Source organism: Salmo trutta, unplaced genomic scaffold, assembly GCF_901001165.1.
Source record: "Salmo trutta unplaced genomic scaffold, fSalTru1.1, whole genome shotgun sequence".
Classification (NCBI taxonomy): Eukaryota; Metazoa; Chordata; class Actinopteri; order Salmoniformes; family Salmonidae; genus Salmo; species Salmo trutta.
Genome location: NW_021823216.1, coordinates 800,355 through 818,086, shown reverse-complemented (window position 1 = coordinate 818,086; position 17,732 = coordinate 800,355). Strand labels below are relative to the sequence as shown.

General features: G+C 42.3%; 1 protein-coding gene, 1 long non-coding RNA gene and 1 other non-coding gene across 4 annotated transcripts in view; all 3 read right to left on the bottom strand.

The window, feature by feature from the left end:
- The window catches only part of LOC115189713 (ras-related protein Rab-21), a 51,320-nt gene extending 42,683 nt beyond the window's left edge, over positions 1-8,637 (bottom strand). The window contains exon 1 of the mRNA XM_029748256.1: positions 8,272-8,637. Coding sequence (XP_029604116.1) covers positions 8,272-8,412 — 141 coding nt within the window. The 5' untranslated portion in view covers positions 8,413-8,637. The remainder of the gene's footprint in view (positions 1-8,271) is intronic.
- Positions 8,638-11,396: 2,759 nt separating this feature from the next.
- On the bottom strand, positions 11,397-16,970 carry LOC115189714 (uncharacterized). Of its 2 annotated transcripts, XR_003876979.1 has the most exons (5): positions 16,838-16,970; positions 16,529-16,628; positions 16,096-16,175; positions 11,700-11,777; positions 11,397-11,534 (listed from the first exon to the last, which is right to left on the bottom strand). It is a non-coding gene; the product is annotated as an uncharacterized LOC115189714 (long non-coding RNA). The 2 variants fall into 2 exon arrangements; XR_003876978.1 differs by lacking the exon at positions 16,096-16,175 and having other exon boundaries at positions 16,838-16,968.
- Positions 16,971-17,562: 592 nt separating this feature from the next.
- trnak-cuu (transfer RNA lysine (anticodon CUU)) lies at positions 17,563-17,635 on the bottom strand. The gene has a single exon. It is a non-coding gene; the product is annotated as a tRNA-Lys (tRNA).
- Positions 17,636-17,732: the final 97 nt, after the last annotated feature.

Here is a 17,732-nt window from a genome sequence, read left to right as displayed (position 1 = left end):
ACGCCACCAACCTGAGCGCGTCGAGGCTAAGCTAACAACCTGAGTGCGTCGAGGCCACGCTACCAACCTGAGCGCGTCGAGGCTAAGCTAACAACCTAAGCGTCGAGGCTAAGCTAACAACCTGAGCCCAGTTTCCAGATAGCGATGGAATTTAGGCTTCTGAGTGTTTTATCTATGCATCTTTCCTAAAATGGCCGAAGATGTAACATGTTTCCCAAAACAGCACGCAGAGAGAACGGTCACTAAGTGCGTCGTTGAGGCGTTGTCGATACTGATAGGATGGGAAGAAAAGGCAGTGCTGCTCTCGGATCAGCTTCCTCCATTAAAATTTTACCTGAATATGAGAACTATTCCACAATACTGACAATGGATCAGCTCCTAGAGAAATATTGCCACCTGTGGCTGCAAATATTGAAGCGGCTTATTCTAATGCTTACCCTATAAATCACGATTTGGCACATCATTGCATACCTGTTAGGCTACACGTCATGAAGTAGAGGCAAGAATGACAGACAGTAGCCAAAGAGCAAAATACTAAATCAATGGAATGAACATGAAATTGTAGCCTATACTCTGGTAGTGGTTTGAGAAGCCTGTAATAACTGACAGACACCATAAAGCCAACCCTAACCGGACTGTGCTGGCTCAGATCATTTCTTTTCATATCGTCCTTTCCAGAATTGTTCCAGCAACTATGGTGGATGCCTAACCAGGCCTGAACAGAACAGCTTCGCTCAGTAGTGTGAAAAGGGTGTGAGGCCTAGGATGGCCTGAAGACAGGATTCAGAACAGCTTGGCTCAGTGTGAAAATGGTCTGAGGCCTAGGATGGCCTGAAGACAGGATTCAGAACAGCTTGGCTCAGTAGTGTGAAAAGGGTCTGAGGCCTAGGATGGCCTGAAGACAGGATTCAGAACAGCTTGGCTCAGTAGTGTGAAAAGGGTGTGAGGCCTAGGATGGCCTGAAGACAGGATTCAGAACAGCTTGGCTCAGTAGTGTGAAAAGGGTCTGAGGCCTAGCATGGCCTGAAGACAGGATTCAGAACAGCTTGGCTCAGTAGTGTGAAAAGGGTCTGAGGCCTAGGATGGCCTGAAGACAGGATTCAGAACAGCTTGGCTCAGTAGTGTGAAAAGGGTCTGAGGCCTAGCATGGCCTGAAGACAGGATTCAGAACAGCTTGGGGTTGGCAAGACTACTACACTACAACTAGCTTACAAGACAGTCGAATTATGGGCCTGTGCCAAAGTTCACTCATAGTCTAGTCTGACTGCCTGTAGTGGTCTCTAAGTGGCTCATTTCATGGCTCATTTCAGAGGAAAGAGCAAACATGGCATAACATCTGCTAGGGGCTGTACAGGCAAATCTTGTGCTGTCATTTCGGCTTATGTTTCCATGGCATCAATGGATGTTGACATTTAGGCTAGCCTAGGGTAGGTCAACATCCAGACAGATCATGATCATTAATAAAATACCTAGGTGTTTACTGGGCCTGTTTAGGCTACCGTATTATTTGGACACTGAGTGGCCTTCTAAACTAGGTAAATAGATTGTAAGCAACAGTTTATGACATCGTCATAATCAGTGTTGGGATTAGTTACTTGAAAAAGTAATATTACATTTAACTAAATTTAAAGGCATTACTTTGTGTGGAAAGTAATGTGTTATATTACTGTTACTTTCATGAAAATAAAAATAAAAATCTCACCGTTGTTTGACAGTGGGAGGGAGCAAGGAGAGCCGCTCTCGCTCGACCAATGACAGGCGACTTACTCAGGTTTGATCACAAGTCTCTCCTTTGATCTGTGCTGCTGCTTTCTGTTCTAGTCTACAAGTTCTGCCCTATCATACGGGCTGCTTAATTAGCCATTTACACTGCCTTCAGAAAGTATGCAGACCCATTGACCTTTCCACATTTAGTTACAGCATTATTCTAAAATGGATTAAACAATATATATATTAGAGGTCGACCGATTATGATTTTTCAATGCTGATACCGACAGAGCTTGAGAGGATCTGCAGAGAAGAATGGGAGAAACTACCCAAATACAGGCGCGTCAGGCTTTTAGAGTCATACCCAAGAAGACAAGGCTGTAATCACTGCCAAAGGAGCTTCAACAAAGTACTGAGTAAAGGGTCTGAAAACATATGTAAATGTGATGTTTCCATCAAGGAGTCTGAATACTTTCCGAAGACACTGTATACTGCAAGCCAAACATCTGTACAGATTTCCTAGCTTTAAAATCTCTCCATCCAGCTGCCAGTCATGATTATGGACCGCATGTACACGGACCCATAGAGATTTAGAGGGCACACTTGCCAACACGGACCCATAGAGATGTATAGAGGGCACACTTGCCAACACAGACCCATAGAGATGTATAGAGGGCACACTTGCCAACACGGACCCATAGAGATGTATAGAGGGCACACTTGCCAACACGGACCCATAGAGATGTATAGAGGGCACACTTGCCAACACGGACCCATAGAGATGTATAGAGGGCACACTTGCCACCAGACAGGAAAGCCCACTTTGGGCTTTGCTATCACAAGCGATCAACGGTAAAGATCCGAAATGCGCATTTCTATGGAGAGCAGCTGTCATGACATTTCTCCAAACAGCCTTTCTCCGCTTGCTTGAGAACTAAATGAGGAAACAAGTGGAGATCGGACCATGGTAACATGCACCCGGTAGAGAGATGATTCTGAAAGTACTGCGCGCGTTGTTTGACAAAGTAACAGTAATAAAAACTACCCCAAATTGAAAAAGTAACACGTGACTTTACTCCGTTAGTGATCAAAGTAATCTGATTACATAACGTGTTACTTTACTCCGTTAGTGATCAAAGTAATCTGATTACATAACGTGTTACTTTACTCCGTTAGTGATCAAAGTAATCTGATTACATAACGTGTTACTTTACTCCGTTAGTGATCAAAGTAATCTGATTACATAACGTGTTACTCTGTAACCCGTTATCCACAACACCGGTCATAACAGCCCATCACTATCTATCCATTAAACTGTTTGTTTTACACTGATCACACATTGAGAAATACAAACAAACCATTACCTAATAACCTGTTAAGTAGTTGTGCAACAAGTCATTGTCTCCCACGCTGAAATCGGGGAGGGAACTGTGGATCTGTCTCCTTCCGTTAGTACATTAGTCACACGCAATCTCAGACAGCACTGGCACGATTTTGACAAAACTTGGGTGAAATGATGAGTCTTGCCATAGAGATCCAGCATTCATTAAATGACACTGATTGGCCCTAGGCGGGAGCTATAGTAAGTTGTTTGTAATTAGACAGTAGTTGCCATATTATTCTTGTTTGTAAGTATTGTTTGAGGGTTTTTTTGTGTATAATAAGCCAGCAGCATACCACCCTGTATGCCACCTCTGGAGCTAAGCAGGGTTGGTCCTGGTCGGTCCATGGACGGGAGACCAGGTGCTGCTGGAAGTAGTGTTGGAGAGCCAGTAGGAGGCACTATTTCCTCTGGTGTAAAAAAACAAAAAAGATATCCCAATGCCCCAGGGCAGTGATTGGGGACATTGCCCCGTGAAGGGCATCGTCTTTCAGATGGGACGTTAAACGGGTGTCCTGACTATGTGGTCACTAAAGATCCCATGGCACTTATCGTAAGATTAGGGGTGTTAACCCCCAGTGGCTAAATTCATAATCTGTCCCTCATACCATCACGGGCACCTAATCATCCCCAACTTCCAATTGGCTCATTCATCCCCTCCTCTGCCCTGTAACTATTCCCCTGTAAATGAGAATGTGGACTCTTGAAAATGAGATTATGCATTTGAAGAGATTTTAATCCTGCAAAATGTCTAATAAATGAATAACAGTCTCTTGCTGCCTATTGTATCTCAGGAAACTGTGCAATGACCACACAGTGAACAGGAAATAAAGTAGGACCAAGGTGGAAATTGTAGTTGGTTCACACACAAGCAGTTTCACAACTGTTTTCTGCCTGAGCGTGTAGTTTCAAAGGTGGGGCTTTCCAAATATTCAAAACGATGTTTGCTGGGAAATAGCAGTTTCAAGTTGGCCATTCAAGACAGGTTTACCACATTTTTACTTTGACCCCAAAGGACTGACAGCAAAGAAAGCCTAATATTCACTTTGCACTGACGAGAGAGACCTACCAGTCACCTGAGAGAGAGTCCACAAGCAAGGGCAAGCTCCCGGAGAGATTATATTGGTATTAGTAATACGGCTGTGATACCAGCTTGTTGGTATCACAGCTGCCCTTTTAACCACAATTACCTTGCTTAGTGGGTGTGAGATTAGAGCACCATCATCATGAGGAGACTGACTGTAGCCTACCTTACTGCTGTCAATGTAGGCCCTAGTCAGTATTCACTAACTACTATCCAGTGTATGAGCTGGCAATGAAAATCTGCTTACTTAGGCATCACACAATAATAATGTAGGCCTACTACTGTAAACAAAACAATAACAGTACTACTGACAAGAGAAAATGGTCACATGACAACTAGGCCTATTGAAACTTTGATACACCGGATCTGCCGATAGGTACTTATCACAGTGGGAGGCTGTTCCTTCTCCTGCTAGAACAAAAGCGGTACCTGCGGCGTGCTGACCCGGTGGCGACCAACCTATCGCAATGCTCGTCAGCGGCCAACAAGTTGACTTTGAGCCAATCAGAGAGCATGTAAAATGTAAAAGTTAACTAAAAAGAGGCCATTTTCTCCGTACATCCATGGATGAGCCAATCACACTTCATATGCTACATAGCTAGCTACCATCACACAGCCTAAGTGCACACAACACTAAATACTTCCTCCAAGCCAGCTAACCACTGTAGCTAGTTGACATAATTAAATCACAATGGACTAGCTAGTTTCTATGAAACAGCTGCCGAGTTAGTGCAGTGTCCTTAGCTTGCTAGCAATATTGTGCCAGCTAGTGAATATGCTATGGAGTATGCTATGGAGAGTGAATTAAAATGTTTATTTGTCATCTTGCTAGGTAGTTATCTAGCTGTGTCCATCTGGCTAGTATAAACAAGGGCTTTCTACAAAAAATGGCAACATTAGCGCAGACAACTTGGAATCTAGACCACAAGCAATACGCATGGATATGCATTGCCAAACAATGCTACTGCCACCTTCTGGTTTGGAGTATTTTAACAAGGCTGAGTGGCTGATGACTTCCAAGGTCTTTGCTGTGTGAACACAAAAGAGATTGAGTGTCGACAGTCAGAGGTGTCAAGTACTGTCTGTCTCCAGGAAACATTTGACAATCCTACCAGAGTGTCTGAGCTTGAAGACTCAAAGCTCACTGGCAGTGCAGTAGAGCGCAAACTCTAGTCTAGAGGTCTTCACAAATATACCCGAAACCTATTATCCCGAGAAGGAACTCGGATCTGTGTGAAAATAAGTGAAATGCCGACTAAATCTGAAATTATATTTGAAGAAGAAAATATCCAGATTACAATCACTTTTGCTGCGCATGGCAGAGTTGGTTCAGGTTCTTTCAATACATTAATCTCTATCCTCCGCCTGTCTCTGTCTGGCTTGAGCTCTCCCTACAGGGAACTTGCGACATTGTTTCAACTGGGCCGCTTGGGCCCTCACTGTCTCCCATGCCAATGATGCGCTCAGGACAGACAGCTGTATTTGCGCAAAGGATAAGTGTTAAGGTAGCCTATTTTATGACCAGTTTCCAGTGGAGATATGGGTTTCAGAAATATGATGCTAATTCACACCGAGGCACGATGGTTCGGCCTATCAAGGAGGGTTGAAAAGATGTTTTGAATACAGTAAGGAACTATTTGCAATGGATGCATTGATGTAATGTGACGCAAAAAATACTCAGAAGCTGCGCAGCTCAAGTTATGGTGAGTTAATGAGAAATACTATCAGACATCACCAAATGGAAACTTTTAGACCTATAGGCCTACATCTGCACGCAGGCCAGCTACTTTATGCGTGCTCAAGCAAAATATATTAAAACAAATAAACCTTAAAAAGTGTAAACTCAAACAATTAAATAATGAATGTGCACGAGTTAGCAGGAGACAGAGAGCATTCTGTAGAGACATGCTGATGCATCTCCACCACACACCCTGTCCCTTCTCGTCTCAACATTTTACATTCTGGATGTCATTTATGAAAATACTAAACAACAAATCAATTATTTTAAATACATCTAAAAACACATGTGCAACATTAACATTCACTGCCAGACAAGTCAAAACTACACAACTAAAATATGTAAAGTGTTGAAATAAAAGATCCCTGAAAATGTCCATACACAAAAAAAGCTTCTCAAATTTGTTTCCATCCCTGTTAGTGAGCATTTCTTCTTTGCCAAAATAATCCATCCACCTAACAGGTGTGGCAAATCAAGAAGCTGATTAAACATGATCATTACACAAGTTCACCTTGTGCTGTGGACAATAAAAGGCCACTAAAATATGTAGTGATGTCACACAACAATGCCACAGATGTCTCAAGTTGAGGTTATGTGCAACTGGCATGCAGGAATGTCCACCAGAGATGTTGCATTATTTCATTCCCAGTCATGTGAAATCCATAGATAAGTAATTTATTAGGACCTTATATTAACTTTAACTCGTTAAAATCTTTGAAATTGTTGCGTTTATATTTCAGTATATTTTGCTTGCTTTTGTGTAAATAAAGCTGCATTTTTTTATCTTCTGGATCTGATACAGACCCAGACCCATCTGGTCCATCTGGTCCATCTGGTCCATCTGGTCCATCTGGTCCATCTGGCCCATCTGGCCCATCTGGTCCATCTGGTCCATCTGGTCCATCTGGCCCATCTGGCCCATCTGGTCCATCTGGTCCATCTGGTCCATCTGGCCCATCTGGTCCATCTGGTCCATCTGGTCCATCTGGCCCATCTGGTCCATCTGGTCCATCTGGTCCATCTCAGATCCAATATTATTTAGAAGAAGAAGAAGACTGGGTCCTGTCTTTCTCGGATGGGAATTTCACAGATCCAATTCAGTTTGGAGCTCATTTTCAGGATCCGAGAAGACCGCTTCTCTAGTCTCTAAGACTCGAGGCCCACTGGCAGTGCAGCAGTGAACCACCTTCCCATTCAGCTCCTCTCATCATTGCCTTGAGTAATAAACACCCTCTTGTGATGTCCTGGTAGGAAATGACAAGGAGTTATGCTGCCTCTTCTTTCAGGAGAGCAATAAACACAGGCCATTCTAAGTTCATAACTAACCTGCCGGTAAGCCAACTTCACTACAGTTGAACACTTTCCAGAGAGTCAGCAACAGGTTTAACTGTTTGCAGTAATGCAAAGTACAAAGAAATTGCTTAGTACACTAGTTAGACTGCTTGACAGCAACTGCGATCGTAGAGGATTGAATTTGATACCCTAGTAATGTGTGATTATGTGGCAGCACAATCCTATTGATTCATAGAAGATACGCTTGGCAACAGCACTGTAAAGGCCGACTACAAACACCTAGAACCCTTATGACGTCCGGCAATTCAAAACCACATATTGTGCAACCTACTGCTATGAGAAGGCCTGAGCTTACTGACAGACCTAGTCTGTGTTGTCCATCTCAATGCGATTTCTGGTGTGGAGTAAACGTGACCTTTCTCTACATAAATGCTATGTCATAGTAGTTAATTCCTTGTTCAGTTCAGTCAAGTGTCCTGCAGGGCGACGTTTGGGGCAGCTGGCGAAGCTTTCTGACCACTGGACAGGAAGTTAAACCTGGGTGGTGGTTGTTGTTGTGGTTACTCTGAGTGGGCTACTTCCTGTTCATTGGGGCAAATTCACCTCTACCACATTCACGTTGAAGAACACTTGTTTCATGTCGAATAGCACCAATGTATAGTTGAGATAAAGCTTTTAGATCGCTTATTTTTAAAGCTGTGACAGTTGGCTACTAGGAAAGCTAGCTAACTACAATCACTAGCAGGCGTTAGTCAATTTAGTTGGCTAGCTTATCGTTATTATAATACATTATCGTTACCAGAATTGTTAGCTAGCTAGCCATCTTGGTAAACACCCTAAATGACCATGTTGAACAGGTTGCAGTGACTTGTAGTGGACTGCCGAAAACTAGCTAGCTAGCTGCGACACAGATGAATGGCTGTTGGTGTGAGTTAGTGACAGGCTATCACTAGCAGCTAGGCTAACGTTAGCTAGCTCGCCTTTTCTGTTTTCTACATCGCATATTTAACCCTTTGTAGTCTGGACAAGATCGAATCACACATCCAGTTAGCCACGTAATCAACGTACCTGAAGTGTGGTGATGTGTTTGTCGTTGAATTTATTTTCACAATACCGCAACACGAGCGAGGTCTTGCCGACACAGCCCTCTCCCAACAAAACCACCTTGAAAGAGTAGGTTTTGTTGCCTGCTCCGCCGCCAGCCGCCATGGTGAAATAAATATGATTAGGAATATAAGTAGCTCAGTTGAAGTATCTCCCTCTAATCACATTAGATGTCTCAAATCGAAATCAAGAAGTCGAGGACGCGAATCAGAATAGGCAGAAATGTCCCTCGCCCAGCTGTTTTGACCAAAGTGATTTCCCCCACCCTCAGCTCGCTGGTTCGCTCTGCTCTCCCCTCTCAACCCCTACTAATGGCGTCTCTTTCTACGTCATGCACCGGGATCATATGATGAACTGGACAGCAACAATCCAAAGTGCTGGTGCTGAACAGAGGCTCAGTCTATTTTCCCAATGGATCATCAATCATAATATATGTTAGAGTAAAGAATACAGAAATTCGGACATTTATAAAAACTGTAAACAAAATAAGACAGTTTGAAAACGAAAAGTAAGAAGCCCAGTAGTCAGTATAATAACTCCTAAAAACAGAATATTGTTTTGACTGTGTTATGATGGGTTATCATTATTGTGGTTGGTTGGTTGGTTTACCAGGATCATTATGACTGCAAGACCCTCCCGAGTGAGAATAATTTGTCACACATAAATCATGAGGAATCTATTTCTCCTCTGAGCAGTGGCGGTTCTAGACCATTTCAACTGGGGGGGCCAAGCTGGGGCCAGTTGCACTGTTAGAGGGGCCAGTTACATTAATAACAGATGTATAAAAAAAAGAAAGATAGCAACAATTAGTTATGTAAAAATGTAATTCATACTCCACATTTAGGGGGGCCACAAGTAGGTCCTAAATTGTTGTCACAGGGGCACTGCCCCTCCCCCCAGAACCGCTAGTGCCTCAGCCATATGGCAGTGCTATTTTATTTATGCATTTCTGACAAATCTGCTTATATTCACATCAAAATATCATAATTCTTGAAAGGCTCCCAGAACACAAGGCAGAAATCCCCCATGCTGTACATACACACAGTGAGCGAAGACTAAGTAATTGCCTTGAATCTTCGTTTCAGAAAGAAGTATGCTTGTTTTGTTCAAACTCGACCCATTTCTGTTTCTACTAGATACGTAAAGGGGTAATTTTCTGAATGTCTACCCTAATCTTAACTAGATAACGATCATACTTCAAAAAAATCCAAGGCACTGTTGTGGAAAAGTTAAAAAGCCTTTATTTTAGCAGCTATCGCAAAGCAAAAGAATGTAAGCGCTCCAACGACGCATGGCTCACTGGCCTTCTTCAGGGTGGCCTGTGAGTCGCAACGCGCTGGTGGGACTTCTGCTAAAATTAGAATAGAAATTATCTCTAGGACATATCAAACCAAACACAGAGCTTCACTACAGCCTTATCCAACACTAGTTACGGTCACAACAAACCTCTTCAATATCACCTTCAATGGAAAAAACAAACAATCAAACGTAAGACTGGAATTTTCATACATGCCTGATGACTCAGTCACACAAGTGATCTCTTCCATTTCAAATATGTTTATTGAAAGCAGTGAGCCAAGTCCTTTTTTGCTAGTTACATATTGAAAACTGAGCAACATAAAGCCAATGTACAAACAGAATATAAAGTAGTGTACTTTTTTTAAACCATGGAAGTCTACCTGTGCAAAGGGCATATATACAGAACACTTGTTTGAGATTATAACACCCCCACCACTTAAAGCAGTGTACAATGAACAGCACATGTCCTCTAAAGTGCAAATAGCATTATACATTCACAAGAAAACCAATGATAAACACAAACAGTGCGATTTAGATGAAGAATATAACAACCCCCCCGTATACACCATATTAATGAAGAATAACCCCCCGTATACACCATATTAATGAAGAATAACCCCCCGTATACACCATATTAATGAAGAATAACCCCCCTGTATACACCATATTAATGAAGAATAACCCCCCCGTATACACCATATGAATGAAGAATAACCCCCCCGTATACACCATATTAATGAAGAATAACCCCCCGTATACACCATATTAATGAAGAACAACCCCCCGTATACACCATATTAATGAAGAATATAACCCCCCCATATACACCATATTAATGAAGAGCAACCCCCCGTATACACCATATTAATGAAGAGCAACCCCCCCGTATACACCATATTAATGAAGAACAACCCCCCGTATACACCACATTAATGAAGAATATAACCCCCCCGTATACACCCTATTAATGAAGAATATAACCCCCCGTATACACCATATTAATGAAGAATATAACCCCCCGTATACACCATATTAATGAAGAATATAACCCCCCGTATACACCATATTAATGAAAAATATAACCCCCCCTATACACCATATTAATGAAAAATATAACCCCCCCGTATACACCATATTAATGAAAAATATAACCCCCCCGTATACACCATATTAATGAAAAATATAACCCCCCCGTATACACCATATTAATGAAAAATATAACCCCCCCGTATACACCATATTAATGAAGAATATAACCCCCCCGTATACACCATATTAATGAAGAATATAACCCCCCGTATACACCATATTAATGAAGAATATAACCCCCCGTATACACCATATTAATGAAGAATAACCCCCCGTATACACCATATTAATGAAGAATATAACCCCCCCTATACACCATATTAATGAAGAATATAACCCCCCCGTATACACCATATTAATGAAGAATAACCCCCCCGTATACACCATATTAATGAAGAATAACCCCCCATATACACCATATTAATGAAGAATAACCCCCCCGTATACACCATATTAATGAAGAATATAACTCCCCGTATACACCACATTAATGAATAATAACCCCCCCGTATACACCACATTAATGAAGAATAACCCCCCCCGTATACACCACATTAATGAAGAATATAACCCCCCCGTATACACCATATTAATGAAGAATATAACCCCCTCCCCATATACACCACATTGCATAATGGATCAATAAAGTGTGAGCAGCTTGGTTAGTAAGAACATCTTAAAAAGACGGTAGAATGTCAGGAAAGTGTCAATGATTAATTTATCTGCCCATCTTAGCAGAGAGAGGAATACCGTAAAGACATCACACTGTACATAAAAAGGTAATTCATTTATTTGCAGTGTTCTCTTTTGCTTCCCGTCTGGGTCTGGGAGATGATGGTCTGGAATCAAGAATAAACAAATGTAAAAATGGCATTTAGACTACACAGCCTCCTCCAGTTACAGAAAGGGGTAAACTTAATTTAGTCAAATCCACATACTCCAAATGTCAGTCAAATGACAAATAAATGTAACATTTGTCTGACAGACATTTTAATTATACTTACATGTCCTTGATAGCTTTCTTCATGAGCTGTCTTGTACATGGGGACATCACATTGTCTGTTGGACTCCTTATTGCAGACCTACATCGCCACACAAGGCAGTAGAGAGAAAGAGAGAGAGAGTAGATGGAGAAAGAGAGAAAGTGAAAGTGGAGCAAGAGAATATATCAAGCAATCATCCAACTAGTGAATGCCAAATTACAGAGGAGGTACTTCTTGATGCAATTAAAGCCTTTAAGTCCAGGAAAACTCAAGGGCGGGATGGCATACCAGTGGAGGTAAACCAAACCTTTTTTGATATACTCAGAGGACCATTATTAGCATGTTTTAACCACTTCTACACACACACACACACACACACACACACACACACACACTCAACTGGGTCTGATTTCATTATTACTGAAACAGGAGCCATGTGGTAAATATACTGCTCAAAAAAATAAAGGGAACACTTAAACAACACAATGTAACTCCAAGTCAATCACACTTCTGTGAAATCAAACTGTCCACTTAGGAAGCAACACTGATTGACAATAAATTTCACATGCTGTTGTGTAAATGGAATAGACAACAGGTGGAAATTATAGGCAATTAGCAAGACACCCCCAATAAAGGAGTGGTTCTGCAGGTGGTAACCACAGACCACTTCTCAGTTCCTATGCTTCCTGGCTGATGTTTTGGTCACTTTTGAATGCTGGCGGTGCTTTCACTCTAGTGGTAGCATGAGACGGAGTCTACAACCCACACAAGTGGCTCAGGTAGTGCAGCTCATCCAGGATGGCACATCAATGCGAGCTGTGGCAAGAAGGTTTGCTATGTCTGTCAGCGTAGTGTTCAGAGCATGGAGGCGCTACCAGGAGACAGGCCAGTACATCAGGAGACGTGGAGGAGGCCGTAGGAGGGCAACAACCCAGCAGCAGGACCGCTACCTCCACCTTTGTGCAAGGAGGAGCAGGAGGAGCACTGCCAGAGCCCTGCCAAATGACCTCCTGCAGGCCACAAATGTGCATGCGTCTGCTCAAACGGTCAGAAACAGACTCCATGAGGGTGGTATGAGGGCCCAACGTCCACAGGTGGGGATTGTGCTTACAACCCAACACCGTGCAGGACGTTTGGCATTTGTCAGAGAACACCAAGATTGGCAAATTCGCCACTGGCGCCCTGTGCTCCTCACAGATGAAAGCAGGTTCACACTGAGCACATGTGACAGACGTGACAGTCTGGAGACGCCGTGGAGAACGTTCTGCTGCCTGCAACATCCTCCAGCATGACCGGTTTGGCGGTGGGTCAGTCATGGTGTGGGGTGGCATTTCTTTGGGGGGGGGCCGCACAGCCCTCCATGTGCTCGCCAGAGGTAGCCTGACTGCTATTAGGTACCGAGATGAGATCCTCAGACCCCTTGTGAGACCATATGCTGGTGCAGTTGGCCCTGGGTTCCTCCTAATGCAAGACAATGCTAGACCTCATGTGGCTGGAGTGTGTCAGCAGTTCCTGCAAGAGGAAGGCATTGATGCTATGGACTGGCCCGCCCGTTCCCCAGACCTGAATCCAATTGAGCACATCTGGGACATCATGTCTCGCTCCATCCACCAACGCCACGTTGCACCACAGACTGTCCAGGAGTTGGCGGATGCTTTAGTCCAGGTCTGGGAGGAGATCCCTCAGGAGACCATCCGCCACCTCATCAGGAGCATGCCCAGGCGTTGTAGGGAGGTCATACAGGCACATGGAGGCCACACACACTACTGAGCCTCATTTTGACTTGTTTTAAGGACATTACATCAAAGTTGGATCAGCCTGTAGTGTGGTTTTCCACTTTAATTTTAAGTGACTCCAAATCCAGACCTCCATGGGTGGATAAATTGGATTTCCATTGATTATTTTTGTGTGATTGTTGTCAGCACATTCAATTATGTAAAGAAAAAAGTATTTAATAAGATTATTTCATTCAGATCTAGGATGTGTTATTTTAGTGTTCCCTTTATTTTTTTGAGCAGTGTATAAAGATCCAGTCCATTTAAAAATAATTGGAGGCCTCTTACACTTCAGTGTTGTGATGCAAAAACTCAAGCAAAATGCTTAGCGCATAGAATTAAAAAAAGGTATTGTCGGATATTAGTCAGCCTAATACATTAGAGATAATATAATATAAGACAAGTACTGGAAACAATAGAACACTATGAAAAATCTGAGAAACCAGGCCTCGTTTTCATAGCCGACTTTGAAAAGGCCTTTAATAAAGTACGACTGAAGTTTATATATAAATGCCTGGAATATTTAAATTTGAGAATCTTTTATAAAATGGGTTAAAGTTATGTATAGTTACCCTAGGTGTAAAATAGTAAATAATGGCTACTTTTCAGAAAGTTTTAAAAACTGTCAAGAGAAGTAAAACAAGGTTGTCCTCTATCAGCATATCTATTTATTATTGCTATTGAAATGTTAGTTAAAAATCAGATCCAACAATAATATTAATGGTTTAGAAATCCAGGGTGTGACCACCCTCTCACTCGGTCTGCTGAACTATCTCTGCTCATGTTTTCCTTAATATGATGTCGGTGGGCGGAGTCGGGAGGGTCGTCAGCGAAAAGGGACACACCTGGGCTCGGGTGCGTCCCGGAGATAAATACACCTTTCCCCCATTCATTGAGGAGACTCTCTACATAGGCAAACTGTTGGGTTTTGGAGCCTTTCAACACCCCTCATTATGTACACAACCACACATACATGTATATAGTCAACTTTGGTTAAATATATTTTTGTTATTCCTTGATCTCCATGTTGTCTCCCTTTTTGTTACGACCGGTTTGTGACAAGGGCTTAAAAACAAAGGTTTCATTGTACGCTGATTCATGTTCTTTTAAATCCACAATTTGGATCCCTCCACAGCCTCAGAGGATCTAGGGCTCCAGTGTTAAGGATCAGCGTGGCAGACGTGTTGTTGCCTACTCTTACCAGCTGGGGGCAGCCTGTCAGGGAGTCCAGGATCCAGTTGCAGAGGGAGGTGTTTAGTCCCAGAATAATTTGCTTAGTGATGAGATTCGTGGGCACTATGGTGTTGAACGCTGAGTTGTAGTCGATGATCAGCATTCTCGCATAGGTATAGTGTATTACCTATGCGAGAATATATACATTACCATACAATTAACGCAGCTTGGGTGTATTTGAACTTAGGCTGTGTGTGTATAAATGGCCTCCCGAGTGGCGCAGCAGTCTGAGGCACTGCATCTCAGTGCTAGAGGTGTCACTACAGACCCTGGTTCGATCTCGGGCTGTATCACAACCGGCCGTAATCGGGAGTTCCATAGGGACTTACTTTTTTTTTTTAAACCCTTTGCTCTAACCATTTTTCGAGCAAATGGAATGAGCAGCAGCTGCGTTTGGCTAGATACAGACCGTTAGTGGAATTCCCGCCAGAGAGTAACGGTTAATGTGATTGAATGTTAGTTATTTGACTTGGCTTCCTGTATTTGACATTGTGTTGTTATTTCGCTAAACATTAGATGGTTTAATTTTCTTTTTGGAAGTGAAACGAGGCTACTCAGTCGAGGAAAAAAACCTCACCCAAATATAAATGGACTGTTTGAAAATGTGAAGATTTAAAAAACGACCATCTGGCTCTGACTAGGGGCACTCTCCCGTGGGTTATAAGTCATCTCTCACATGGTAACCAGAACTATTTGCAAAGGTGACAGCTTATTATACCTCAGTGGGTGAATTGAATCAAAGATAATGGATATACTGGCAAGATACACGTCTCGCTCTAAACGGGAGTTGTTGTCCACAAAGCGGCACGGCGGACTGTCTAGCTCCCGCCTATACTTTCTTTGGATTGGTGGATATATTTTTTGGTTGAACAAATTCAACACTCCATACAAACTCCTTACTTGGTGGGCAAAAAAAAAAACCACCACCTGCTGGAGGAAGACAGATTTTCCACTGAGTTGGGCCTCTCTTCCTGAATTGAGGGGAGGCAAATCTGTATAAAATGAGATGCTCATGTCTCCACCCCAGAAATAGAGTACCACAGTATGAGTCATAATACCTAGCGGTCAAACAGGGAAATAGTTCTAAATGGTTTTTCTCCATTAATTTCTCCTTATAGGGGATTTTAAAAACACTTACAATAAGGGCTGTGTTTCATGTAGGCTTACCCTGGCTTGACGTTTAGATAAGTCTCTCGGGACATGGTGACTTTTATCAATACATTTGCCTGTATTTACCCCCAACAAATGAAATGCTAGATAGCCACATTAGCAGCTATCATAAAGAACTACAAATTCCATGTTCTGGACGAGACTGCCGAGTCGAGGCAAAGGTAAGAATCTCTGGATTAACCATCTAATGTTAACTAAATATAGTAGTTAATAAATTGGCTACATTTCTTTAAATGTACCTGTTTGCAAAGGTTCCAGCTGGAGATAATGTCCAGGAGCTTGCAGGGATTTGTAGTCTTGCACGATGTCCACTTTGACGCTAAATAACATTTTCAAATCACACAGTAAATAGAGCAGTATATATATTGAGAAATCACCATGTCCGCGAGAGACTTACATGGTTATCAAAATGTCACGCCAGGGTAAACCTACACAAAACACAGCCCTTATTTTAAGTGTTTCTCAAATCCCTTATGGGAAAAACGATTGGAACCATTTCCCTGCTTGACCGCTAGGTTTTATGGGCGTTATGAATCCTCCACTGAGGGCTCAGGCGGGAAGGAAGGTGACAAGCCACTATTGTAATACACATTGCATAAATTATACTGTATAAAAACAACTGTAGGTTTAACATGCATTAATCTAACAATCATAACTACTTTCACAACTTACTTCTCTTGAATTTTCTTTCTTTTCGCCAGGCTTGGTGTCGGTGGCTGTTGGTTGTAGTGAGGAGACACCGACTGCAGTGCTTTTCCAGAGCTCATTTTCTCTGCAGAAAGCCATCATGACATTAGCGACAGTTTAGTGTTTTCATACATTGTATCCATAGCTAATAATGTAAACGTTGTACCTTGCATACAATAACATACGTTCTAGCGTTGCTGCATGTAATATTGTTACTAATACGAACTGTTAATCGTTGAAATCATGTAATTGATTATACCAAGTACATCTTCATTGTAGCAGTTAAGAACCCACCTTTTTCTTTAAATCTTATTAGCCACAGTCGTGAAACAAGCAGTAAAAAGTAGGCAAGGCTTGAGATCCAGGTAGTTCAGTAACGATCAGCTGAGTTCAAGTCAAATACGACATTTCGAAGGTGGCGCTCCATGACGTATTTCAAATACGCTCCTCTCATTGGTAGTTGCCACGGCACAAGCATAACAAACCCCACCCTCTCAGAAAACATTTTTTGACGTACCTCATAACTTATTTTCTCTGTGTACTTTATGATTTTTGGGGGGGAAATAAACTCCAAGTCGAATACTTTTAATTATTGTCAAACACATAAAAGCCCTTTTCAAAAGTAGGTAGCCCTATTCTTCAGCATTGTGACTGTGGGACATTTACTTTTTGGATTCAGTTACTGATGAATAAACTACATTTGTAACTTTGAAAAGGGTATTTGTTGGTGATTGTGATGGTGGAAGGATTGGTGATGACTGGTAAAGACAATACACCCCCCCCACAACAATCCCTACTCTGCTTGTGAGTGCATTGAGTTCACAAGAATGTGTAGGACGTTTATTTAAATTAATTTACATTCATACATTTTATGTGCAGGAGGAACACGCACTTTTTCTATATATCAAACCCAGAGCACCAGACTTCATGCGTACAGAGAATATCTGACATTTTTCTCAAACTAAGAACTTCGTATATTATTTATTGAGAAGGTTTAAAGCGATCTTTCAAAAGATATGCGCCCAACGTGGGGCTCGAACCCACGACCCTGAGATTAAGAGTCTCATGCTCTACCGACTGAGCTAGCCGGGCTTGCATAACATCAGGAAACTCCCCCTTTACAAACCATGAGGCGCGAACGCTGCCTCCTTCCTGCTCTCTCTTAGAATTCACACAGAGGGAGCTCGAT